This window comes from Fusarium sambucinum, chromosome IV, assembly GCF_050947815.1.
Source record: "Fusarium sambucinum isolate potato_lamoka chromosome IV, whole genome shotgun sequence".
NCBI lineage: Eukaryota > Fungi > Ascomycota > Sordariomycetes > Hypocreales > Nectriaceae > Fusarium > Fusarium sambucinum.
The window spans coordinates 6,596,923-6,621,086 of NC_139291.1; the positions used below are offsets into that span (position 1 = coordinate 6,596,923).

The following is a 24,164-nucleotide window of genomic DNA, read 5'->3' on the forward strand; positions in this document are numbered from 1 at the left end:
GGAGAGGGCCACAAGGAATGGGCAGGGGACGGATGAAAAGAAGAAGGAAAAGAGATAAGGCAGGAACGTTGTTGAAGTGAAAGTTGGAATTGAGGACAAGACGAGCAGGTACGCACAAAGACGGCACCAGCAATAGCGACAGTAGTAACAATGGTAGTCGCTGGCCTGGAGTGCGTGCGCTGGCTGCCCAGGAACAATGGATGGTGTCAGGGTGATGATGTGAAGGTATCAGCCCGGACTTTGGCTTACAGGACGTTCCTTGGTCCAAGCCCAGGTACTACCTGCCTACTGTACTGCACTGCAGGTCGAGAGCTGCTTAGCGGCACGCAAAAGATGTCTGACCCTGGCCGGGGAATGGAAGGACTAGGGAAGGATAAGGGAAGGCCCCAAGGCAGGGCAAGGGCACCGACAGTCGCGGTAACCGGGTCCGGGGAGGAAGGAGAAGATCTGCGAGCGTGGCTGCAAGCGGAGGAGGAGCAATTGAAGTGTACAGTAGCGGCAAAAAGCAGCGCGATGGAGTGAGGTAACTATAGCACAGCGTACAGTACCTGTTAGGCAGGGTAGGTACGGGCGGGATAGACTAATGGTGCGACGTAATGACAGGAGGAACAGAACAAAAGAGAAGCTTGAGAGAGCCTTACAAGGGTGGGTGAGATAAGGAAAAGAGAGGCTTGTAAAACCGCCGACTACGTACATGGTGGTCAAATATGAAAAGCAGAAGAGGACAGTGGCTGAAAAAGAAGCGCCCAGGGCACTGGACTAGATTCGATCGGACTGAAATGCGATGCAGCGCAGCACTGTACTGCAAAGCTCTACCCTTTGGATCGGACTCGAATGTGGAGAGGGCGAGGACGAGGACGAGGACGAGAAAAAGAGGAACCAACCAAGCAGAGGCCAAGAGCAAAGACAACCAAGCAGAGGCGGGAACCAAGCCTGGCGCCGGCAGTCGAGTTACTCAGTAGTAGACTGTCAACCGTCTTAGTGGAACAACTTGCCGTGCAACCGGCACAAAATATCAATTGTGAAGAATGGATTTTGTGCAGCGAGTCAGAATTGGGTGCGACCAGGTCAAGTTTGATTCAAATCGATTCAAGGAAGTGATGTATGGCAATAAAAGACAGGTGTGAGAGGGTATGAAAAGAATGAGTAAGAAAAAGGTCTCAGAACTAAGGCACTTTGAAACAGCAATGGGACGAGTGGCGTTGGACTTAAATTCAGTTACTTGCATGCCTTGTAGGGGACTGTATAAAATTCCAGGCTCTTTTTCTCAGCAGGGGGCCAACAAGGTGAGATGGAACCTAAACAATAGATTCTCTTTGTAGGTACATCTGATGGGGGAGACAACAGGAAGAAGAAAAGAAGCAGAAAAGAAGCAAGGAACCACAACAGCCACAAAAACAAAGAAGTGGATTGAATGCTCCGTATTACACACAAACAGCTGATTTAGAAACCTCCCATTGCTTGTGGTAAGCTCAGCTGGACTACCTGTTGATGACGCAACCGAAGCAACTGTACATGCAACACGATAACAACGGATATCAATTCTAGAACAATGACTGGTATGAATACGCAGGTCTGATCAAAGAGCTGACCAGGAGATTAAAGGAGCCACATACCCATTGCTGTTTCCTACAACAACAAGAGGAGTCAAGCCTACAAAAGACTTTTTTTCATTTATTAATAAGGGAATCTTTAAGTGCCGTTTGGGCTATTCAGAGCTGGCGACTGTGTTTGAGGCCCTAGGTTGTTTTAGTGATTTGCAGTGGCGAGCGACTGGTCAGCAGGCGACACGACAACATCACCAGGTGTGCGAGTTACACGCAAAGACCGTTAGCATAAAACTGTTCAGCATCGCAGGTAGGGTTACTATACGCTGCTGTGCCGCTCCCACCAAGTATCGTGGGTGAGGTTGGGGACATGTAATTCATCCAGCATATGATGTGTGGTGGAGGATCGTCGTTCAAGCAGGGGAACAGATTTGCAACGAAAGGCGAGCAGGCGAGGCACCAAGGCAGTTCTACTGGGCTAGAGTCCACCTCATGCTCCACACGCTTTGACTGGGATCAGAACTACATACGTACCCTTGTTCGCTGCGACGGCCAATTACGTCGTGTATGCAGTGTGTTGACCAAGGAGGGTCCAAGCGGCTTGCTTTGAATTCTTCTGGCCGTCTTCGAGAATCTAGAATGGGTCACAGTCTCCATATTAATCCAACAGGGGTGCATGGAAGGCTGCAGTGCAAAGGGGAACCAAGAATCATTCTCGAAGGAAGCACAGTCTGAACACACAGTGTTCTGTTATAACACCACGTGTAATCAATGACTTGCGCATCAATTTTTTGTGTGTTTATCAAAGTTGAAAGCTGCTTACCTAACAGATAGCATATTTATCGCGAACAAAGCTCAGCCATGCAAAGTCCAACAACGGTCGGTGTCCTGGCATTTCGCCATATCCAAAACTCGTACAATGTCCAATCATTGGCTGGCTTTATTCGTCAACCCGAAAAAGTCTTTTGTGAACGAGAACCATCGCTAGCCCACATAGTCGTACGGTTCGGCACAGTATGGTGTTGCCTCATATCATCAGAATAATACTTGACGTTAGACAGCAACGCAGAACAACTTTATACTTAACCCATACTCAATTACAAGATATCCTGTCAAGTACTAAGTCTAGAACAACAATTGTGGTAAGATTCAAACGCATTACCCCTCTGTTGCAGCATTCGTTTTACTTGCCTATTACCTACTAAGGCAGGAGGTAGGCAGCTCAGCTCTAGGTAAGAGGTTCATACCTCCTGCCATTGCATTCAGGTCGTTCGTTACCCAGGGCTTGATCCCAAGTCTGGGAAGGTATATGCCTACAGTTACTTGCTTTACTTGCCAAATAACCTTAGTGCTGTCCATAGGTATCGGTAGGCACTTGCCTAGTAAGGCAAGTACTTAGGCAGGTACCTAGGTAAAGTAACAGGGTACCTAGATAGGTGGTATGACCTAGGTATGTGTCGGGGATGGCTTTCCTTGCAGGTGCTTGCACCACTGGTAGCTAGCTCATTCGCGTCACTGAACCCACGATGGATATGAATTTAAATAACTGAACAGCAAATACAAAATTAGTATATAAAACAACGCCAGACTTTAACTTGATAAACCCGATATTCCTATCGACTATTCGAGTACAGCTCTTCTTTCAACAGCCTCGTCCGCCTTCATTCTTCTGAACGCTCCTGTCTTGCTTGTTCATTCCCTTGTCATTGCCCCATTCCATCGCCATTCGCATTTGCCATAGGCCATAGGTTCGCTGCCCCGCACTGCACTGGCTTAAAACTCTCCTCCCCGCCTCTAATGAGGCTACTAAGAGGCGAGGTACGCAAGAGCTACGCTTTGGGTATAGAATGGCTGTCAGTAGCTACCAGAGGTCATCACTATGCGAAACGAAGGATGAAAACAGCGTAGGTATCTTCTCCTTGTGCGTTCGTTATTCGAATTGGTACAGGGATACCCCACAAGCCCCAAATTCTATGGCTCGTTTTCCCTGAAGCGAGGTGCTACTGTAGGTGCTGCTGCTGCACTGTAGCCGACACAAAACATGGACTCACACAAGCTTTCTGGTCTAGGCTACTGTGCCGAAAGGGGCAAGGTGTTGCAGGGCTCTATCGAACCAAGTGGCTTCCAGCCAACCTACCCAGTTAGCCAGTCTTGGTCTACAATATGTCCTGGGGAATGATGGAGAAATCAACCTTCATGGGTTTTGTGCGATACGCATGCTTCTTTCCAGCCTTTCCATACCGACAGTGGGTCGCAGGAGCAATTACAGGAACCACCACGCGCCTTAGCTGTTAGCATCTTGAAATGCCAAAGCCATGACGCCAGGAACCGAAAGCCTGTAGCCTCTGAAGACTGGATCTGCCAACTACCTACTGACCCAGAAGACTCCACTTCGAGCCTCAAGATGAGAGAAGGTGCTCTCATCCACAAACCAACTCCACCTCAGGAACCCCGAACCGAGGTACAAAGCTGTGCCTGGTAGGCCTGTTTGACTCTGAAAGCACTCCATAAACCAAGAGATCTCTGCAATACTCAACATTTGATTCCTTTCTCGTCTATCTTCTGGTTATTCAAAGAGCATAGCTGGCTAAGCTAGTTCTATTTCAAGCACTGGTGCTTCGCTTATTCGATTTCTCCATTGCAACATATATCCGCAGACGAACTTTTTGATGGGAGTCTTCTCAAAGTCTCGTAGATCTGATCAGGATCCGCAGACGAACGATTTTTGCTCATACTGGTCATGCCTCCAGTGTTGTGGTCGCTGGTAGAGGCTCCGCAAGCCCCATGAACCTCTCCATAGCGGGTCCTTACCATACCGGACCGGCAAGGGATTCCATTATCATTAGTGATGGTTTGCTTGTGCCTGTGTTGTTGACAATAGAGTCAGGTACCAGAGCTTCTTACCAAAACGGGCTTCCCGAACTATTGACTTCTGGCTCCCTGTTCGTCCTGTTAGTGAGCTGATACCAACAACCCTAATCCTGGAACGCGACCCCCGTGGATTTTGAACATTCATCGTTTTATCTCAGCAGTGGTCCCTTGTTGTTTTTGGCTTAACTCTGACCTAAATTCATAAAGAAGCTAAGAAGATGGCTGGACCCAGGTGGCTGGCAGTTGGATCCAGGCACAGAATAACTCATTCTTTAACTGTGAAATGACCACAGCAAATCGAAAATGCGCATATCGGTTTGTTCGGTACAGAGTAGAAAAGGCGCAGTCATCGCGATGCCTTGACGCCCTCAGTCTAGCGGCCGCTCCTTTGGCTCTTGATCTCGGCCGCCCCCTTGAGGGGAGAGAGAATTGGTGTGGAACAGTTTCTATCTAGTCGTAGAGTGCCCAGTTGCTCGGTTATTAAATAGGCTGCCCTGAGCTTGAACAAACCTTTAGGAACCGAGACGTTGTATATTACCAATTGCTTACTACCCGCCCACAGTCTCCATAGAGTCTGGTCTCGATTCATTGAATACTCCTCAACCAGAATAACCTTCCACCATGCTGTTCATTTCCTGAAGATGCGGGGTTGCCTTCAAATAGAGCGGTTTCCGAGATGCCCCTGATTTTTCTGTTTACGAAGACCTCCGAGTGTTATCTGCAAGTGGATGATGTCCTTAATTAGGGAAGGGGTCTTGACTGGGGAAACCATGTCATCGGAACCACACAACGTGGGGATGGCGACATCGGACGCTCCAGCCTTCGTGATGTGATATTCGTTGAATTACGAACCGGAGATACCGTTTCATGGTTGCCGTTCGCCAATACTAAGCCGAAAAAAGAAGACAAAAAGAGAAAAAAACCGTTATCCAAGGTTGGTTGCTGCTAGACTTGCGGATTAGGTTCCGCTAGGAATGGCTCGGTCTGAAAGATTCACATAGGCTCTAATCGACGGTTTTCTAATTAGAAATATCCGACTTCACCTTAATCTAATCAATGCATGTGTGGCTGGTATGACTCTTCGTGTCTGTACCATTCGTCCGAGGTGACTCGACAGGCAGCCAAAGTGATCATTTATCGCGTACATGATAGGAATTCAAGACGCGAGTCTTCTTGGTATAAACTATCCATTGTTTTGCCTCTCTGCTGCTTGAGCCACTCGTATAAACCATATGTTTTAACGACCTTCTCAGGCCCGTTCAGCTGGACATGCTTGATGCAAACAGAATCGTACCGAACGCCATTCTCTACCCTTCAGCCCAATGTGAGCTAGTTACACGGAGAGGGATAGTAGATATGTACCATCTATACCACACGCCGCTTCTTTCTATCTACAACTCTCTCACAACATATTTTCCACATGTTGGTTTGTACCGGATCATCATCTCATTCTCATGTCGCCGTTTTCTCATGTTTCGACAGTCTCGACTGCCATATGTCATTATGACCCTGGGCCGCTTGTTCTTCGACTTTGGAGAGCCGCCCTATTCGGCCTTCGTTCCCTTCTCGTTTTCAAGATGAATTTCGGCCACTTCGCTTGAATCTCGATCGCTACCTGCTGCAGTTGGTACGTCAATCACCGATTTTTGGTCACCAGTAGCTTTCTCAATATCTGCGAGAGTCGTCTTGTGGGATGTTGAAGTTACATGGTCAACATCCATGAGATCGTGTCCCATATCGGGCTCATCGAATTGGCTGAAGCCACGCTCGTCCGCTGATGAGTCCAACTGAGCATCGTCAGAGGCAATGTCTGCACCTGTAGAGTCCTCGGCGCCGCTATCGCCTAGTGCCCCGAAATTCCAACTCTGAGCAAGGTGTCCACTGCTCAGCTGTTGATATCCCTCTTTGACATCGACACCTTCATCCTCGACACCCCCATATGGTGGGGGGTCGTCATCATCTTCGTCTGGACCAGGGTAGGAAGTAGCAGTGGTTTTATCCGAACCACGGCCGGTCGGAAGGCGAGTTGCTGCGGCCGCGATCCCAACGCTCGACAACCCAACCAGGGAGGAACCCTCGCCGAGACGCTGGCCTTCCCCCGCCTCGGCGTCTTCCACTTCGGAGTTCTCTTCGCTATTCCTATACTTCTCAGAGATGACTCCGAACCGCGATCCTCCCAAAGGGGTGCTTGAACGGCGGCGGTAGAAGAGCAGATAAGCAGCCGATGTAATGCATGAAGCAGGGTCAGATACTGGAGATGCTGAAGAATCTGTTGTGTTTGTTAGTTTGTTGCTTCTTCCGTAACATGAGCACAAAGGTAAACACTAACCGTTGTAATTGTACCAGCGCCCATCAACAAAGTTCTTGGCATAGGCAGTGTAATGGCCTCCCCCAAGACCTCCATAGTGGTCATCGACGGCGATCAAGTCATAGATCTCGACCTTGCCATCTTCTTTCTGGATGACCCTGGAAGTAAGGTCAAGACCTTCAATGGGGAAATCAACCATGACGTCTAGCTTATCTCGGCGGTAGCCGGAGCTACTGAATCGCTTGAGATGGGCTACAAGAATATCTGGTGATTTCCATAAATCAAACTTCTTACTGGCTCGTCGATGCTCCTTGCAGCGGGGACAGTACCACATATCTTGCTCGGAGAGGACCTCGGCTCTTTCGAATTCGTCCAAGCATTCATCCAGTGTAATACCTTGGGTGCGGCGATGCTTCCTCCTTCTTTGAACAATCTTGAGGGCCGTATCGTTGAGTGTCTCGAGTGTCAGGTAAGTGGGGGCTCCTTGCTCTTCAGACGTCTTCGAGCCACCAAAGACCTTATCCCAGGCTTCATCGTTCCAATCCACAACAAGGCATTCGCCAAGGCGAATAAGAGGGCCACCGTCAGCGACAGCGGGAGGTTGTGGCTGCGGCTTAACAGAAGCTGCCTTGTTTTTCTTGTTCTGAATGCGTTCTCGGCGCTTGTTGTTGGCCTTCTTGCCGTATTTCTGGCCCTTCATCTTGCCACGTCGTCCATGAGGTCCTATCTTGGATGGCCGGCCGTTGAATTTCTATATTGCATGAGTGGCGGGGTTAAAAAAAAAGATCTCATACGGTGACTTACGCGTGGAGCTTCTTGTACGTCTTCTTCGCTAGATTCCTCGGCCATTCGGGTCTGTGCTGCCTCAGCCTTGATGCTCTCATCAGTGCTACTCGCATCCTCGTTGACTGAAGGTGTGCTGCTTTCGTCATCACGACTAGCAGCATCATCACCCTCGGGTGTAGGCTGAGGGATTCGATCTACCAGTTTGGGCAGAAATTTATGGTGGTCAATATTGGACCAGCCTGTAGGCACATGACCAGCGTAAGATTTGTCTGTGAAATAGCAAAGCTCGAAAAGGGTTTCAAGCTCGGGGTCCAGGAAGCTATCTGGCTTGATGAACTTTGGTCGGTTTGTGTTGAACCGCTTCAAGATCTGGGGCTGATGAGGAAGAGGGTCACTGTCATCCTTCATGTGCACATCCACGATATCGTCCTCACTTTCAACCGAGGTGGCGACAACCTTACTGTCGCCTGACGAGTCGGCATCTGAAGCCGAAGTAACAACTTCCCCGTCGGCATTGTCTGAGGTTTCTTCTGTAACGTCTCTCAGTTTGGACCAGGTTGAAAAGGTAGCGACCTTTTCCAGGACCTTGCGTCGAATGAGGTCGATATCAGAAGCTTCCTCCTTCGTGAAGCAAATGAAGCTGGGAGGAGCCACACCCTCTCGACCACGTGCATAAGTTGACGGAATGCGGTGGAATACAGGTACTACCATCTGCTCATATCGCGGATCATCCCAATTCTCAGTTTCAAGAGGAGTGTCCACATCTAACATTGAGCGAGGCTTCTTGGCCTTGTGTGGCCAATTAGTAGGAGTGGCATCCAACTCGTGGAACGTGGCGATATCATTCTTACCAATCTCTTCGCTGACATCGTTAGTGTTATCATAGATTTTGAAAAACCTATCCTTGTACTCTTCGCCACCAATCAATCTTTCCGGTGGAATATCCGTCCGGATGGAGATAAATTGCTTGAGCTGCTCAATAGCGCTTTGTTTAGGTAGCTCAACCTCGATCATGACTGGGGCATCATTGAGGGGCAGGAATTTGATCTTGGCCGTCCAAACGTCTTCCACAGGTATGGGAAGTGTCAAGTTGTTGAAAGGGTCGAATGTGATACTGATCTTGCCACACTCGGGGCATTTAAGTGTCGATTTGTACAAGCCCGTGAAGAGATCGGCGATGACAGAGTCGTCTCGGCGTCGAGTAATATCCCACACCTTGTCAGCCATCTCCTTTATAGCTTCTAGATTGTTGATCATGTCGTCGGTGGAGTCCGGCTTCTCAATATAAGGCTTCTTCTTGACACGGCTTAGATCTTCTTGGAGGGCATCCAACAGAAATCCAAGGAATTCTTGAGAGTCCTGTTGACCGTAGCCAGAAAAGGTTGACCGGCACCGACCAATGGTGTTCTTGAAATCTCGTGGAGTCACAGAACCCCTATTTTCCGAGTATATCTCCTTGAGTAATTGTCCATACGTCGTAGCAACCTTTCCGTTGTATCCTAGGGGGTTGGTCTTGTTGACCTCTTCGACAAACTCATCAGTCAGGAAGTACTTTGTTAACTCCTCGACGCTCCGGACGCATTGGAGGGCCGAGTTCATGTAGCAGGTATTTCCCAGGTTCTGAAGGCCAACAACACCAATGCTACGGCCGGATTTCCCTCCCATTCGTCCGCGTGTCAGCGCACCACCAGGAGCAGGACTGCTTCGGCCGCTCACATTGGAAGATGCCATGCCGCTTCTGGTAGGGATGGTCAGCCCGTTCGGTGGGCTCTTCCCAGTGTATGTGCTGACCCAGGATCCCTTTTCGATCGCCTCGTCAATAACAAGGGTTTGGTCGGTGACCAAATTAAAAAGAGACAACGCCGATCCACCGTTAAAGTTCGGTTGGGTGGTCTTGTCTTCCAGGGTACTTTGGATTTTGGTGTCACGAACACGCTCGAATGATGCGATGTCCAAGAGAAGTTTTGACCAAGAATCCGCAGTCTCGCCTCTGCTCTCGTCTCGGCCTGGAGAATCCGGAGGGGTGAGTGCTCGGGCCGGTTCTGAGGGAGCGACGATCTGCTGGACCTCGGGCACGGTGAACAGACGAATCTTTCGGTCAATCGGAACGCCAGTGGCCGTCTTCAACTCCTTAACGAAAGTTTGAGCATGGTATTTACGGCTTCTGGCGAATTTGTAAGGAGGGGGGTTCTTGGCTTTGAGTGACTGCTCAATGGGCAGTGGACTCAGAGTTGACCACAGGCGATGAACTGCAAAAACTGGAGGATGGAACTCGAATTGGATGACAGCTTCGTCGCCGTGGTCGGTTGTGTTGATAGCAGTCCGAACAATAGCACCTTGGCCATCCTTTACACCATACCAATCTACAACCATCTTCCAAGCATCCTCGGGGAAGAGTGTGAACTCGTTCTCGTTGGTTCCTTGTTTAAGGCGAATGAATTCATTGCCAGTAGGCTCTTTGACAATTTCTTCAATGATGTCCGAGTTGTCTACAGGTCCAAGAGGGTTTGATGTAGAATCGTGCTCATGGGCGTCCTTTGAGTCGCCGCGCAACGCAGTTGCTTTCTTGACCCAGGTATTCGATACAAGGTAGGCCTTTTCGCCTTCCTTTGGTTGTGAATCTTGAAAGGCTGTCAAAAGAGTCTCAATGATCTTAATTTGTTCTTGCAACGAGGGGATTGCTGTGGTATGAGAGTTAGTTGAGTGCTTGTTAAATGTAAACTGGATACCGCATAGGCCTTACGTTGAGACGAGGAGGCATCGTCTGCCGAGGGCACGGCAGGCTCAGGCGCATCGACACTCATGGCTCGAGGCAAGGTGTCTGCAGATGATGGTTGAGATGGGCCCTCGACAGACTCGTTAACCTGTGATGAACCCATGTCGACATCCCGGGTTTTATCCGCTTCGTTCTCGGGATCCATACTGGAAGCACGTCGTTTCAAAGGCGATGAGGAACGGTGAGGTAGGTCAGCATCGCCATTCATGATAGCTCGGTGAGAGAGACGCAAGGGAGACTGGCTTCTGGCCAAGGTTCGGGCCGAGCCAGTCTCGTCGCCGCCACGGTCACTTTCGATGGAGAGGTCGGCGTAGGCGGAAGCACAAGGACTTGAAGCAGCTGATAAAGCGTAGTCGGCCGAGGCAAAAGAGCTGTTCTGAGTCTGGAGACGTGGGGGGAGGCTCGAGGCAGGTTGAGTATCGGCCACGGAGGCGGAGAAGGAGAAGGCGGGATCGTCGTCGACTTCGCAAGAGGGCAGGACCGAATCAGAAGGGGGCGACGGCGAGTCAATCGATTCTACGGGCTCGTCCTTTCGCAAAAGCTTTCTCTTCTTTGAGGACGACGTCTTGAAGGCGAGCTGCCCGGGCAGCTCGGGGTGTTGGAGCTAGAGGGGCGGAGGGGAAAGACGGGGCGTCTTCCTCTTTGTCCTTGTCCTTGTCTCTGCCTTTGACGGTGACGGAGGGGGACAGAAATCGTGGGAAACAACGACCGTTCGTATCGAGGGTACGAGTAACAGCAGGGATTTTGTTGCATTTACTCTGTTCGAAAATGGGACTAACAAAGCCTGTTGTCCAGTCCAAATCAGTTTGAGGAAAGAAATATATATTTTTTCACTGGCGGGAAGAAGGCGGGGGGGCTGGCAGGCTCTAAAGTTATATTTTTTTTTATGATGGATGGATCACAGCAGTCCAGTGGCCTTGGGACCGGGCTGTGACCGCTGAGAATGACGGTGTGGGGCTGACACTCTAAATATTGGGCTCCATACCTGGCTTGTGTATGGCCCTGGATTCGAGAACAGGTGAGCAAGGCTGTTAACCTTGATTTATTAGTACTAAGCCATTTGGGCAGGCACCCATACTTTGAGATTCAATCAGGGACAAAGTACACTCGTATTGGCAGTGATGAAATGGATATAATATCAATAAGAGATGCAGGGGCTGTGCTGAATTTGTACTCAAGTCAGTGGTCTGGCTTCATTCCATACCTACCTACCTTAGTACCTACCTACCTAGGTAGCGGGCTAATGTAGTGTAGGTAGAGAGAGGTACCTGGTCTATAGGTACTGCTAGTACTCTCTGATGACGATAGAGGGATTGCAGCAATCAGGCTCAAAAACGCAGGGCTTTATTATACTTTTTTACTACGATTATGACATAAAGTCCCAATTAATAAAAGCTTCAGCTGAAAACGCAGCAAAAAGAAACTCGCTGAATGACTGAGCAAAATAAAAAAATGTTGTTTCCATGCTTTAACCGCAAGTTGGAACTTGGCGGTAAGCGAATGATTAAATCCTTTCCCCCACATCCAAGCAAACCATGAATCGTTTCCATGCAGGTGTCCGTACGCATGTTGGCAGCCTACCAAACAGGGTTGGATGTTAGGTCCTCGTAAGCCTGCAGCCTCTAACTCCCATGCTAGTAGGCAGATTGTTCTAGAATAAGACAAACTTACACTCCCTTTGACAGTAATAGTTAAGAATCTCAAGAAAATCATTTCTTACTCCAATTATCTACCTATCTAAACCTACATTTACAATACCAAGGATGTAAGCACAAAGCCTTGAGGTGTCGTGACAAGTATGTTCCTCTTCAATGTCAGCGCTTATAGCCGCAATACTTAATAAGTACCTATGTAGTAGAACCTTTAAATCATCACGTTTGCCCCTCAATCGCACTCATGATCAACAGTTCCACAATCTGTGTGTTTCCTTTACCCCTGACGGGAACTTACTTTCTGAGTTTGGACTACCAATCAGTCTACATTTCCAACGTCGGTTGTATGACACCAGAGTATAGGGTAGTCATGCCTATCATTTTAAAAACGAAAGGGTCTAAATTGAAGTAAATCGTTCAACATTATCGTTTTCATACTCAGGTTCATGGATTCGTTCATTGTCTCGTAAGGAACCTGTTCTAGCTAAATGCCCACACTTCCCGAGGATTTCCCCTCTACAACAAGTTTAAACAAGTATACCCAAATCTTTAATCACCGTTATACCTTTCCCCCTCTAACATGCCGTATCAATGTATCGCGCCCCTGTCTAAAATGCATCCATCGACACGCCTTCCAGGGAATATCCAAATTATACTAAAGAGCTCGAGACATAAAAAGTGGCTCTTACAGCTTGGCATCGGTATCTGCATACTCGCTGATGTCCTTTACAGGTCTGGCGCCTGAACTGGCAGTGAGACCGGCTTTGTACAGTCTGACATCTGTAACCTCCTGAGCAGTCTTCACAGCGTCTCCGGCAGATGGCTCCTCGTCGGCCTTCTTCTGGGCCTCCTCCTGTCGCTTGTCGACTCCATCGGCTTTGCCTTGGGCTTGTAGATGGATCGACAAACGGGCCCTGCTGGTTGAGGTGGGGTTGAGGTGCTTGTTGAAAAACTCCACGACCTCAGGCTTGGTCAGCAACTTGATTTGTGCAGCATCGCGTTGGGCTAGCACCAGTTAGTCGTCTTGAAGGTAGTCACGGGCTCATCTTAACTTACCGAGCTCAAAGTCGTAGTATTCGTTTGTGATCTGAGACCAGTGACGGGTGGACTCCTGATCCAGGTTTCTGAGCTTCTCCAGCCGCCTGACAATCAAACTTCGCTTGTGACCCTCGAACTCCGTGTCGCTCATCTTCTCCAGAGTGTCTGCATATCTCATGAGGAAGGCCTCGATGCGGGAGTCAAGGAACTCTGGTGTCATTTCGCTCTGGATGAGGAACCGGAAACCATATGTCGTCGAGAAAGCTCGAGGTCCGCTGAAGACGATGTAACCCAGTTGCTCCTTGGTTCTCAGCTGGTCGAAGGCAGGCTCGTGAAGCATCTGGTCTAGGAGTAGGGTCTTTGTGCGCACCTCACGGTCTTCCCTACTGCCAACATAAAACCAGGTCTCGACGCAATGATTGACGTTGGCTGGGTCCATAAGTGTTTTCCTGAAGACGTGGTTTGAGCCCTCTGTTAGAATAAGAGACCGCAAGATGGGCCACTGAGCCCTGGGCAACACCCGGGGCTTTAGAATAGATTCAACCATATCGGTTGCCTTGAGAGCATCCTCCTTGTACATGTTGCCGTGGACATACACCTCAATGAAGACTTGGCTTAGCATTTGCTTCTGGAACAGCCTGACACCTTCCAACGTAACACTCGACAGCTCATCTGCAAGCTCTTCTACAATAAAGTCTCGCTCAGGTGCATTTAGCCAGTTGGTGTAATCACCGACTTGATGGTAGGACGATTGAAGCTGCCAGTTGTTGTATCCTCTGGTCAACCGCTCCCTGACGATCTCGAAACGATCCTCCTTGATATCGAGGTCCCGCATTGTTGTAACAACTTGTTCCAGAAGGACGGGAAGCTTATCATTGTAGCCGCTGACGTCCAAGAATAAACCGCGTGAATCGAGACTGACGTTGTACTGCAGACCAGCCAATTCTGCGTCATAGGAGTACTCCTCGAGCGCATCACGGACCAGATCTGTGAAAAGACGGGCCTTGACATTGTTCTCGGCGGAAGCGTAGATAAGGGGCGTCTTCAGGCTCACGATCACATTCGCGCGAGGAACCCAGAAAGTGTCGTCCTTCTTCCACCATGTCCTGGCAATGTTGTCGTTGCGAAGCACTCGCGGGTTCAGTGCAGGTTCATCGACCTCCTTTTTCTCGACCTCAAGCTTATTAGGAATGAACTGGTTCTTATGTGGTAGATGAAGGGCCGACAAGCGCTCCTCGGGAGAGACTGCGGCGGCCTTCTTAATCTCCTCCATAAGATCGCCGGGGATCTTCTCATGGCGGTACTCAGTTCCGTACCACTTCTCCTTCTGGTCCCAGTTGCCGGGGTGGTTTCGTGACACAATAACCATGCGAAAGTTGTCCGGACGAATTGTAGAAAGAGCCTTCTCAATCTGGTCGGGAGCGAATTCTCGGAGACGGCTGTGACCGCTGAGCAACCACTCTCGCGGAAGAGGCTTCTGCATAACAGAGCTGATTCGGCTCGTAAAGCGGCTAGCGGGTGTCTTTTGCTTGAACTTGAAGTCGACATCTGCCATTCCTTTCTGCTCTTCGAAGATCCACTCTTGCGGAGGGTTCTCGCGCAATAGAGTGACGTACTGGAAGAAAATCTTGACAATTTCGGGATAGTTCTTGAGACCCTACAGCGTGATGTTAGTATTTTCTATTTGAGAAAACTGTCGGGTCATTGCTTACCTCTTCCGTCAAGCGAACTTGCACATCGAAAATACCAGGAGTACCAGGGCATACGGGGTAGGCACCTGCACTGAGCCCGTTCGCCCAGCCCTTGGATTTGATATACGACATGATACTGCCAGGACCCTCGTGCCCAATAAGATGGCTGATATACCGACTGGGCTGAGTAGCGAACATGAACTCCTCGTCGATGAAGGGGAAGTAGAGGTTCAGCTCTCTCGAATCCATGACAGGCTTGGCAAAACATTGCATTCCGAGGTCAGACTCTCTGAACGGCAGCTCGTCGGGCCATCTGTTGGGAGGGAGTTCCTTGTTAACGACAGGGGAGAAAAGCTCAGCAACCCACTTCTGGAGCACGTCAAGCGGCTCTCTGCCCAAAACAACCAACTTCATGCGATTCGCTGAATAGTGCTTGGCATGGAACTCGATGAACTTGTCCCTGACATTGATCCCACGTGCCTCTGGAAGGGTCTTCAAGACTTCAAAATTACCGGTCGAGAAATGGCAGAACGGATGGTTGGGGTTGGATAAAGACTTTTCAAGCTGGTGAAGTCTCCAGGTATCGTTCTGAAGATTCTTCTTGTTCTCCGAGTCGACAGCCTTGAGTTCTCGGTCGAGAGTCTCGGGAAGAAAGAGAGGCTCGATGAAGAACTGCGCGAATCGATCCAGAGCCTCACGCAGAGGAGAAGGGTTGGTATCTGAAGGATCCTGTTCATTATCTGGCTTGGCAGAAATGTCGAAAAAATAGTTTGTCGAGGTCGGTCCGGTGTAAGCATTAGAGCTTCCTGAATTGGCGGAGAGATATTGACCATATTCGTTCTCAATTGGGAACTTCTTCGTGCCCATGAAAAGAAGCTAACGAACAAAAATATTAGCACAGTCTATATAATACAGCAGGTATGAAAATGCTTACATGTTCGACCGCATGGGCCATACCGGGGATATCAGACTCGTCGCTGAAGTTTCCGACATTGACGTCAAGGGCAGCACTGGCCTTGTCGGTCTCGGGATCGTGTACCAGAAGAGCCTCAAGTTCATTGCTAAGTCGAATGACTCGGTAGTCGCGATCGTCAAGCGAGGGCTTCTCGAGAGAGTCGGCCACAAGTGTCACCGGTATTTGGGAGCCAGCCGCTGTTGCGGAGGCATCCTCGTCATGCTGTGAATGAGGCATTGTGTATGATGTTGCAAGCGCAAGACCAGAATATCGAGACCAAATCCCACACCGACACAACTAGAAAGGTATCCAAAAAAGAAAGAAAGAAAGAAAGCGACCGGACAGAAGAGTCAAGTTAGAAGGTGAAGGATTTTTCGATTGGTCGCAAGGATTTGTTCAAGTTGGCGGTGATACGTAGGTATCAAGGGGAGGCGATTGGATGATGTAGAGCACTTTGGCGCGTAGAGTACCAGAATTTGACCCAATTGACGTTGAGGAACGAGAAAAAGAGATTGATTCAGAAGTGTAGATGCAGCAATCCAATGTAAGAGTAAAGTAAGGTACGGTGACAAGTACCGTCCCGTAGGTATGGTTACAGGGCAGGGCAGGGTAGGGCGCCGTGTGTCGCTGTTGCTGTCGCGGGGAAGAGCCGAAGGAGTTGGAGGGGCGAGACGATGGACGACGAGGGGTAGTGTGGCACAGTAGAAGATGAAGCTTTCCCGTCCTGGCGGTCTGCTACTTGTAGTGGTAATGTACCTACCAGGGTTACAGGTCAGTTGTTCCTCGCCTCATTAAGCTCGCAGGGTCATGGAGAGTACCTTAGCTTAGTTTCCTCAGTCTCTGAGCTCTAACTGACTAGGGTTAGGATCGCGCTGGCGTAAACTGACGGTATACTTGAGTCAGGTTATTGAGCCTACGCTCTACGACCGAAGAACTTTTGATGACGAGATATCAGAAGGGACTTCGAATACGTAGAGCTTGTGGGGTGCGCCACTGAGCACACGCAATGCAGACAGGAAAATATAAGTCAAGGGTCTGTGCAGAAGTAGCGATCTGCTAACTCTGTGGAGTAATGTTACCAGTGAGGTGGGTAGATAGGGCGAAAAGGATCACTTGCGGAGGTTTGCTCTATGCAATTACGTCCTGATAATACCGTATCTGTTGCTGTGTTGTTCAGAAATTTTCTAGGTTACGGCTTGGTTATGCCAGGTACTAGGTATGAACAGATGGGATATGTTTAGGTCGATCAATGTCGGATTTCGTTCAGATTTGGAGCTGGGTACTCTAATGTCGGGATCAAGACCCTTGAAAACACCTTGTTGGGACGACAGCTTCCGAGGCGTGGCAGACGATAATGATAGTGGAGTATTGAGATCGGATAGTAGCTCGACCAGGTTTAGTTCTGACTTTCAAGGAACACGACAGCGTGATAGTTGCCTAGTCGAAAAAGTAAGAGTTCAGTCCGTTGGGGTTGTTTTTTAATTGTTATCAGAGAAAAGGACAGTTATCCAATTCCTCTCGGTAGATGTAGCTTGAGCTGTCTAAGAGGAGTGGCTTTTTAGCTAATTCATAATTCGTCAGCAACTCTCTTATTGTCGTTATGATATAATAAGCCATCATGAAGACTCCATGGAATACCGGAGCAGATTTTGTGTAACAATGAAAAACAAGGGATATGTGTTATTGGGATTGCCTTGCCTCTCTTTTATCTAGGTATTTGCAGTTAGGAGGGCAACAGACTACTTACACGAGCGTCGATCGATGCAACCAGGCCTTCTTTTGTTTGTTTCTGAGTTTCAAGTTAGCTATGACCATTTATTTCCCTGTGTCTATTATCTTGCAATGGATAATAGAAGCACTTGCGGTACGATTCTAATCAAAATAGTAAAAGATTTGAGATGGGCAGTCACTTCTTCGCTTCTGCTGTTGAGCAAGACATGATTTCGATGATGGAAGTCTACCTGGCCTAGGAAACTGACCCCTGGTCCGCGGGAGATCATTTCGCGTCCGAACGGACAATTGGGCATCCCTGCCTGTGCCGTCACTGGCCAAGACGAAGCGCAGCCGGATATAAGACAAAAGTGGTTTATGTATGGTAATACCAAACATAAACAAGCAGAGAAAATTCACAAAGACTGCCTACACATATGAGATGTATGGCCATCAATGAAAATTTCTCGTACTCAATAGGCAGTTTAAGAAATTGAGGTGCTTCGGGTTGAGGAATATCGATATAGAGCACTTGCTCCAGATGGAATGATAATAGATGGGCACCTTGTTGGTCAAATGTCTTACCAAGACTTGGCTCTAGTTCAACAATATTTTGTTGCACTTTGATTTGCCGGAAACTGGAATATGTGGATATGATAGTGCCGGGATATTTGTTAGAAATGGGTTTTGGTGTGCAGGATGCTCCGTATGTTGTGCAAAGGAAGGTTTATGGCGAGTTCTGGGGTCGAAATATACGGATGAAGATGAGTATATATACTCATACGTGATGACTTAATCATTGCAATAAACAGAAACAAGACGAGCAAAACACTACACTCGAGACATTCTCTTGTAGGCCATGAATCATCCTAATCGAGTGTAGTCTGTGATCGGTAGAAATAGTCAAAGATGTAGTACTTTGTGATCTGAACATAGATACATACTCGTTGCCGAAACACTGCTACCCGGAAATGAACCACCCATTACTGGTATCCAGATGTCATATTTTGTAGCTAACTGCCTTGTCAGATATCCGAAGACATCTACATAGGTACAGTTAACAGCATCACTCTATAACTATCGGGTAATTTGAAAGCCAGCACGCGTCGCATTGCTAATAAAATATGATTGAAAGATACTGATCTGTACTTCCTTGGTCTCAAAGACTCTCATAGTTGAGTGCTTGTTTGTCACTATAGAAGAAGGGTGTCGGCAAAAGATTTTCGGGCAGCACGGCACAAGAGTAGGCGTAGATTATTTAACATGTATTTCTCTATTTTGTTTTGTGTTTAAACGCCTCTCCTTATCATGTGCTATTGAGAAAAATAGCAATAAGAAAAATCATGTCCATAGCACCTATTTGTGTATGTGTCGTAAGTGAGTCTGAAAGACCGAGGTTCGTACATGGATGCATGATTAGCATCCTCACCGGATGTTGACGGAAATTTAGGGGCAAGGAAACGAAAGATGTGAAAGGCCAAACCTGGTACAGCGACCAGCCTACATCGAACCACAAAGGCATCGCGAGGTCAACATCTAGTTTAGTTTTACGCCAGCACCATTCAGCCCCTTTTAGTGCAGTCAACGGCTTTATGGCCGCTCTGGTGACACTTGTAGCAAGTCATGGATTTTCCACCGGCGGACGAGAACTGACTACCGCCCCCAGAGGAGATGCCGCCCCCGGAAATCGATGTTGGCCTGCTCAGTTTCACTTCCTTCTTTTTCCTCTTATCACGGAACTCTTTGGCCTTAGTATTTTCATGGCTGGGCCCTGATCGAGACCTTGAACGTGAGCGGCTTGGGCTGTCAGTGGATGGCTTCCGCTTCAGTCCGTGTGATGGTGTATCTGCCTCGTCCGAGTTCTCATCTTCACTGTCTTCGTCATCATCGGGCGTTTTTTGTGGTTGTTTCTATAATCACTAGTCAGCTGTGCAAGTTCTTGTATTTGGCCAATGTAATCGACGTGCCTGGTTGTTCGCCTTTTTGAAGCTATTTGTCGAGGTACGCCCCGTAGTCAACGCATCTTCATTGTCGCCTGAATCGTTAGAAGAGTCAATGTCACCATAACCAACATAAACGACATTCATGGGTGTTTTTGCTTGGCTGGTAGCTTTTGGCCCAGCGAATGCGTTATTCAGCACCCAACGTGTATCAGCACCGACATGCTTCTCCAGAGCCTCTTGACGTTTTGTTTCTTGGGCATCTAGCGCGGCCTGAATCGCAGCCTGATCGATGTTCAGATCGAGGCGACCCGCCGGCGACGAGTGATCCGTTTTTCTCTTCTTGGATGAATGTGTTTCTGAAGCGGGAGATGAGTTCTCCGAGGCCACGGCTCGTTGCATGAATTTCATGGTGAGCAGTCTCGAAGAGACTGCTCTCGGTGTTTCTGGCGCCATGGTAGGGAGTTCGATCGGTCGATACTTGAAAGTTCGCAAAGAAATATCGTATTTGGCGATGTTGTAGCTTGTATCCAGGGCACACAGGCCGGGTGTCGCAAACACAAAGGATGAAAATAGCTGCAGAAAGTGGCCACCTTTCTGTTGCGATTGATGCCTCCAAAATCGATTTACAAGTCCTTTCCGTGTTCGGTGTACAAAGAACCAACTAAATTGTGTTTGTCGCAAAAGAAATGCCTGGCTGTTGGGCGCATTTCATTTGGGGCGCTCAGTAATGCCAAAAAATGTTTCGGTCCACGGATAAACTAGGGCTCCGAGGCTTCAATCGTCAATAGGCAGACTCAATGCCTCACGACCACCAACAGACTATTCAGCGTCGAGACTGTCGAATCGATCCGCACACCCGGAAACCGACTTATACACAATGGCTACGTCTCAATTGAGGGCAATTACCGTCCTTGCGCGTAGCGCGCGCGTCTCCCAGCGTGCTTTCACCACCTCCGCTCGGCAATTCGAGGCCGCTGTCTCGACCAAGACCAACGAGGCATCGCCCGCTCCTACCGACGAGAACAAGCCCGCCGTCATTAACCAGGCCCCCAATCGTGCGGGTGTCTGGTCACGTAGCCAGAAGCCTCGTTCTCAAGCTATGGCCGGCCCCCGATTCGAGCAGACCGATTTCGACCTTCAGGTACAGCCGACTTGAGAGCTATGGTGGAATATCAGATCGGCTAACTATGTGATAGCCCCAACCCAAGGCTGCTATTGAGATGATCCATAAGCAGCCTGTCACATGGACCCACGAGCGAATTGTTGCCTGCAACGGTGGTGGCGGTCCTGAGGGCCATCCCAGGGTCTTTATCAACACTGACAAGCCCGAGATTGCTGTCTGCGGCTACTGCGGCCTGCCTTTTGTACGAGATTCCATGCTTACTCCCTTTGGCTTTTGCTCACATCTACTAGGCTCATGAACACCACCGCACCCATCTCGAATCCCTCCCTGAGACTTCCTACCCTCTCTCATAATCAGCAAGGAAAGATTGAATTTGAAGGGAAGGAACATCATCTACATCACTAGACCTACGCGAGGGGGATAAAGAAATCCAAATACTATGCCATTCTTGCAAGTGAAACCCAAGCCTCTGTACATATCATGCGAATACAACGAACAAATCAACCACGGCAGGTTCCATACTGTAATTATTATGCTTCTTAGTCGGTACTCGAGGGCAACATGTCTCTGGCAACACGGGACACTCTGTTCTTGAAGTAGCAGAAACATTGATCTGCCAGCGCTAGAGAAGAAACGTCTTAACCACTGAGACTGAGGCGTCTGGACGTTTATCCTTCTTTTTAACCCCGGCTTAAGCCTCATGTCTTCTGCTACGTTCTGACCTGTTGCTACATATGGGGCGTAAGTCAGGCTCTTGCACACACAAAAGGATAGCACTTGATATTGAACGACCTGTAGATGCGATTATAAATTGTGCGCTGTGATTGGCTCGAGGAAGCTTAAGAAGATATTGAATTCCGTGCCCATTCAAACTCCAATCTTGCTTGCCCCACTATGACGGTTGCTTGCTAACTACCAGGTTATCACTCTAAAGCTATGCCTCAACCTCAAACATCACGACTGAGCTCCGCAACAACACCAGTACTGCTGTGCTTTTTAATTGTGATATCTTTGTTCCCCGGCGCTTTTCATTTTCTCTGGACATTGCCTTTTAGTCTACTTGGCTTCTCAGGATCGTCCCAACCCCGCCCAACTGCCCTCCCAGTGATAGACCACTCAACAGCAGCAACTATGAGCTGGTTCCAGAAGCAATTTACCCTGCCCGCCAAGTCGCGAGGATCTTACCTTATTACCGATCAGGTCGTCTCCTCTCTTCCTGAGATTCGTGACTACAAAGTCGGGCTTTTGAACCTTTTCGTTCAGCACACAAGCTGCGCTCTGAGCTTAAACGAGAATTGTAAGTTCAAGGTCTTGTTTAAATTTTTTATCGTATCTAGGTTCTAATATACGGATGATGTAGGGGACTCTGATGTCCGTGAAGACATGAGTGATGCCCTCGACAGAATTGCTCCGGCCGAGGGACCAAAGGGGGAGGCCCTCTACCGACATGAGTAAGTACCGATTGTGTAAGTCGCACAAAGACCAATGTTGACAATTGTTAGTGCCGAGGGCCCCGACGACATGCCTGCTCATATCAAATCTGCGCTCATTGGAGCGAGTGTCACCATCCCCATCAAGGATGGAAAGCTAGTCAGTACCAACCGATGCTCCTTGTGACTAGAGACAACTGACACCACCATAGGCAACTGGAACCTGGCAAGGAATCTGGTATCTCGAGTTCCGCGCGGCCCGCCATCAGCGACGAGTCGTCGCAACCATTCAGGGAGAGAAGGCTTGAAGGAAATACATAGAGGAAACAGACATTGACGTATAAAAATAGAATGTTGCCTATACACGCAAATACCAAATACCAAACGCCAAACACCATCGCCATGTCTCCGCATTCTAAAAGGAGATCAGCTTGTCCCATTTTCTTCCTTCATATCTGTGTCGTCGCCTGCCAGCACTTTTGTGTGTGGTACATAACCCTCTGGTGCGGCAGAACCTGGAGTCGCCGCAACAACGTTGCCGTTCTCGTCCACAAACTCAAAGTTATACCGGCTCAGCAGATGAGGAATCGCAGAAAGCTGGGGGCCATATCGCGCAGTATTGTCGTAGAGCTCGAAGAGAGGGACGGCTAGGAGCTTCATGTTCTTAGGGACGCTCAAAACCTCTGCGAACAGGGATTAGTACCGGATCATGGACTGGTTCCAATTAACCTACTTTGCTTAGGCAGCTGAATGAAATAGAGCTTTTTGCACTCCTTCGGCCTCGTCACATGCGCAGGAATGAATGGATACATGAATGTTTCAAAGTTGGGCCTCCACCACTGGGCTAAGCAGTCGCCTACTTGCCAGTCGCCAGCTTCTTCGCCCTCCCCCAAACGACCGACAGGTGCCAATCTCTCGTCGAGTCGCGACTTGAAACCTTGAATCTCGTCATCTTCGGGGCGCAGGTAATCGCCTGGGAGCTTAAAGAAGGCATTTGCGATTTGTAGCATGAGAATGTGCGGATGGTTGTGTTCATGGCAGACGAGAATGCCTTCACACGTACGGCGCATGCCATGCTCTGTGTAGTGCTCCTCGAGTCGCTTTAGGCGAGCAATAACTGATGGGTCCTCCTCGGGCTGCGTTTCTTTGACACCAAATGTGTAGTTGGAAAGCGGGTAAAGCGTCACCTTCTCCGGCTGGTTACCATTGAAGGATAAGGGAATAACAGGAGCCTGTCCCGACTGAAGCGCATCAGGGGTTATTGTTGACATGATTGTTGACGAATGCTGTGTTATTAATAGGTGTATTCAAGAGGATGTTTGTAGATGACTGGACGCTTAGTGTTGTCGTCGATGCGAACGCGACTATGGTGAGGATATCTTGTACGCAGAGCCCAGGTGCTGCGCACCTTGGAGCTCCAGGATAATTTGTGGCAGAATAAGCCCCGGATTCCTGAAATAGTAGGCGGTGTGGGTCAGTCATAATAGACCGTCCAAGGACCAACAAACCGGGGTTTTATCAAGTTCATTGTTGTAATAAGACAAAAAGAAGAAAGGAATTGACTAGGAACTATTTGAATCATCTCGATATTGCTAATTGTGTACTTGCCAAATGATCAAATGTATTGTGGTTACTGAAAGTGCCCTCATATCCATACATTTGGCCAGCTACCTACTACCTAGACTAGGTATGTAGATAACATGCACGCGCTGACTACTTATAAGCCTACCATAATGAAATAATTAAAAAGGCGCTCGAGTTGATCATGTTCAAAGTTAACAGGCATTAATTGATTCATAGATTCCTTCAACTGAGGAATTTAGTAAAATGGGGATAGCAATGGTGAGCTGTTCGAGCTGTTTAATTCCATCAATATGGGGTTTAAGGTGATATTAGTGAGTAAGAAATCGATGCACTTTCACTTGAAAGTGCAATCTCATGTCCCATATTAGCACCGCGGACTTATTTATTATGATGTTCCTCTCTGTCATGATATAGTACCTTAATCTAATCATTCACACGTGTATGTTATGTCAAGTAAAGAAGCATATGCATTGCCAAGACGCAGAGTTGATTAAAATTGATCTATATGATGCAATTGGCGAAATATTCAAGCCCCTATGAATATTTGTAGCGCGAAAGCTGTGAGCTCGTTTCGATCGATCACATTGGTACTTACCTATCCACCAACAAGGAAAGACAAATGCAACTGAGAAGAATCCCATGTACCTGGTGATTTTACTTGCTTTTAAGTGACCTACGGGGCTAGCCGGCGGGGTTTCTTGGGTTGGCCGTCTGAATGACCCAATTGCATCCGCCGAGTACCTTCAGGGC

General features: G+C 48.5%; 6 protein-coding genes across 6 annotated transcripts; 2 read left to right on the forward strand and 4 right to left on the reverse strand.

Moving 5' to 3' along the window:
* Positions 1-5,962: 5,962 nt before the first annotated feature.
* On the reverse strand, positions 5,963-12,321 carry FSST1_002157 (putative ubiquitin-specific protease UBP12; the record flags this gene model as incomplete). The annotated part of the gene is made up of 6 exons (XM_083228118.1): positions 5,963-6,687; positions 6,748-7,477; positions 7,531-10,193; positions 10,256-10,750; positions 10,809-11,062; positions 12,269-12,321. 6 exons carry the CDS (start codon positions 12,319-12,321, stop codon positions 5,963-5,965), a joined length of 4,920 nt encoding a protein of 1,639 aa, XP_083092339.1.
* Positions 12,322-12,625: 304 nt separating this feature from the next.
* Positions 12,626-15,861, reverse strand: FSST1_002158 (Metalloenzyme, LuxS/M16 peptidase-like protein; the record flags this gene model as incomplete). The annotated part of the gene is made up of 4 exons (XM_083228120.1): positions 12,626-12,945; positions 12,997-14,635; positions 14,691-15,545; positions 15,604-15,861. 4 exons carry the CDS (start codon positions 15,859-15,861, stop codon positions 12,626-12,628), a joined length of 3,072 nt encoding a protein of 1,023 aa, XP_083092340.1.
* A 3,035-nt stretch (positions 15,862-18,896) lies between these two features.
* FSST1_002159 (C2HC-type zinc finger protein) lies at positions 18,897-19,730 on the reverse strand (the record flags this gene model as incomplete). The annotated part of the gene is made up of 2 exons (XM_083228121.1): positions 18,897-19,244; positions 19,407-19,730. The coding sequence occupies 2 exons, from the start codon at positions 19,728-19,730 to the stop codon at positions 18,897-18,899; spliced, it is 672 nt and encodes a 223-aa protein (XP_083092341.1).
* A 424-nt stretch (positions 19,731-20,154) lies between these two features.
* Positions 20,155-20,753, forward strand: FSST1_002160 (zinc-finger domain-containing protein; the record flags this gene model as incomplete). Its single annotated transcript, XM_083228122.1, has 3 exons — positions 20,155-20,418; positions 20,474-20,641; positions 20,691-20,753. The coding sequence occupies 3 exons, from the start codon at positions 20,155-20,157 to the stop codon at positions 20,751-20,753; spliced, it is 495 nt and encodes a 164-aa protein (XP_083092342.1).
* Positions 20,754-21,336: 583 nt separating this feature from the next.
* On the forward strand, positions 21,337-22,138 carry FSST1_002161 (YjbQ family protein; the record flags this gene model as incomplete). The annotated part of the gene is made up of 4 exons (XM_083228123.1): positions 21,337-21,697; positions 21,761-21,851; positions 21,903-21,990; positions 22,043-22,138. The coding sequence occupies 4 exons, from the start codon at positions 21,337-21,339 to the stop codon at positions 22,136-22,138; spliced, it is 636 nt and encodes a 211-aa protein (XP_083092343.1).
* A 118-nt stretch (positions 22,139-22,256) lies between these two features.
* Positions 22,257-23,101, reverse strand: FSST1_002162 (nucleotide hydrolase-domain-containing protein; the record flags this gene model as incomplete). The annotated part of the gene is made up of 2 exons (XM_083228124.1): positions 22,257-22,513; positions 22,564-23,101. The coding sequence occupies 2 exons, from the start codon at positions 23,099-23,101 to the stop codon at positions 22,257-22,259; spliced, it is 795 nt and encodes a 264-aa protein (XP_083092344.1).
* Between the last annotated feature and the right edge of the window lie 1,063 nt (positions 23,102-24,164).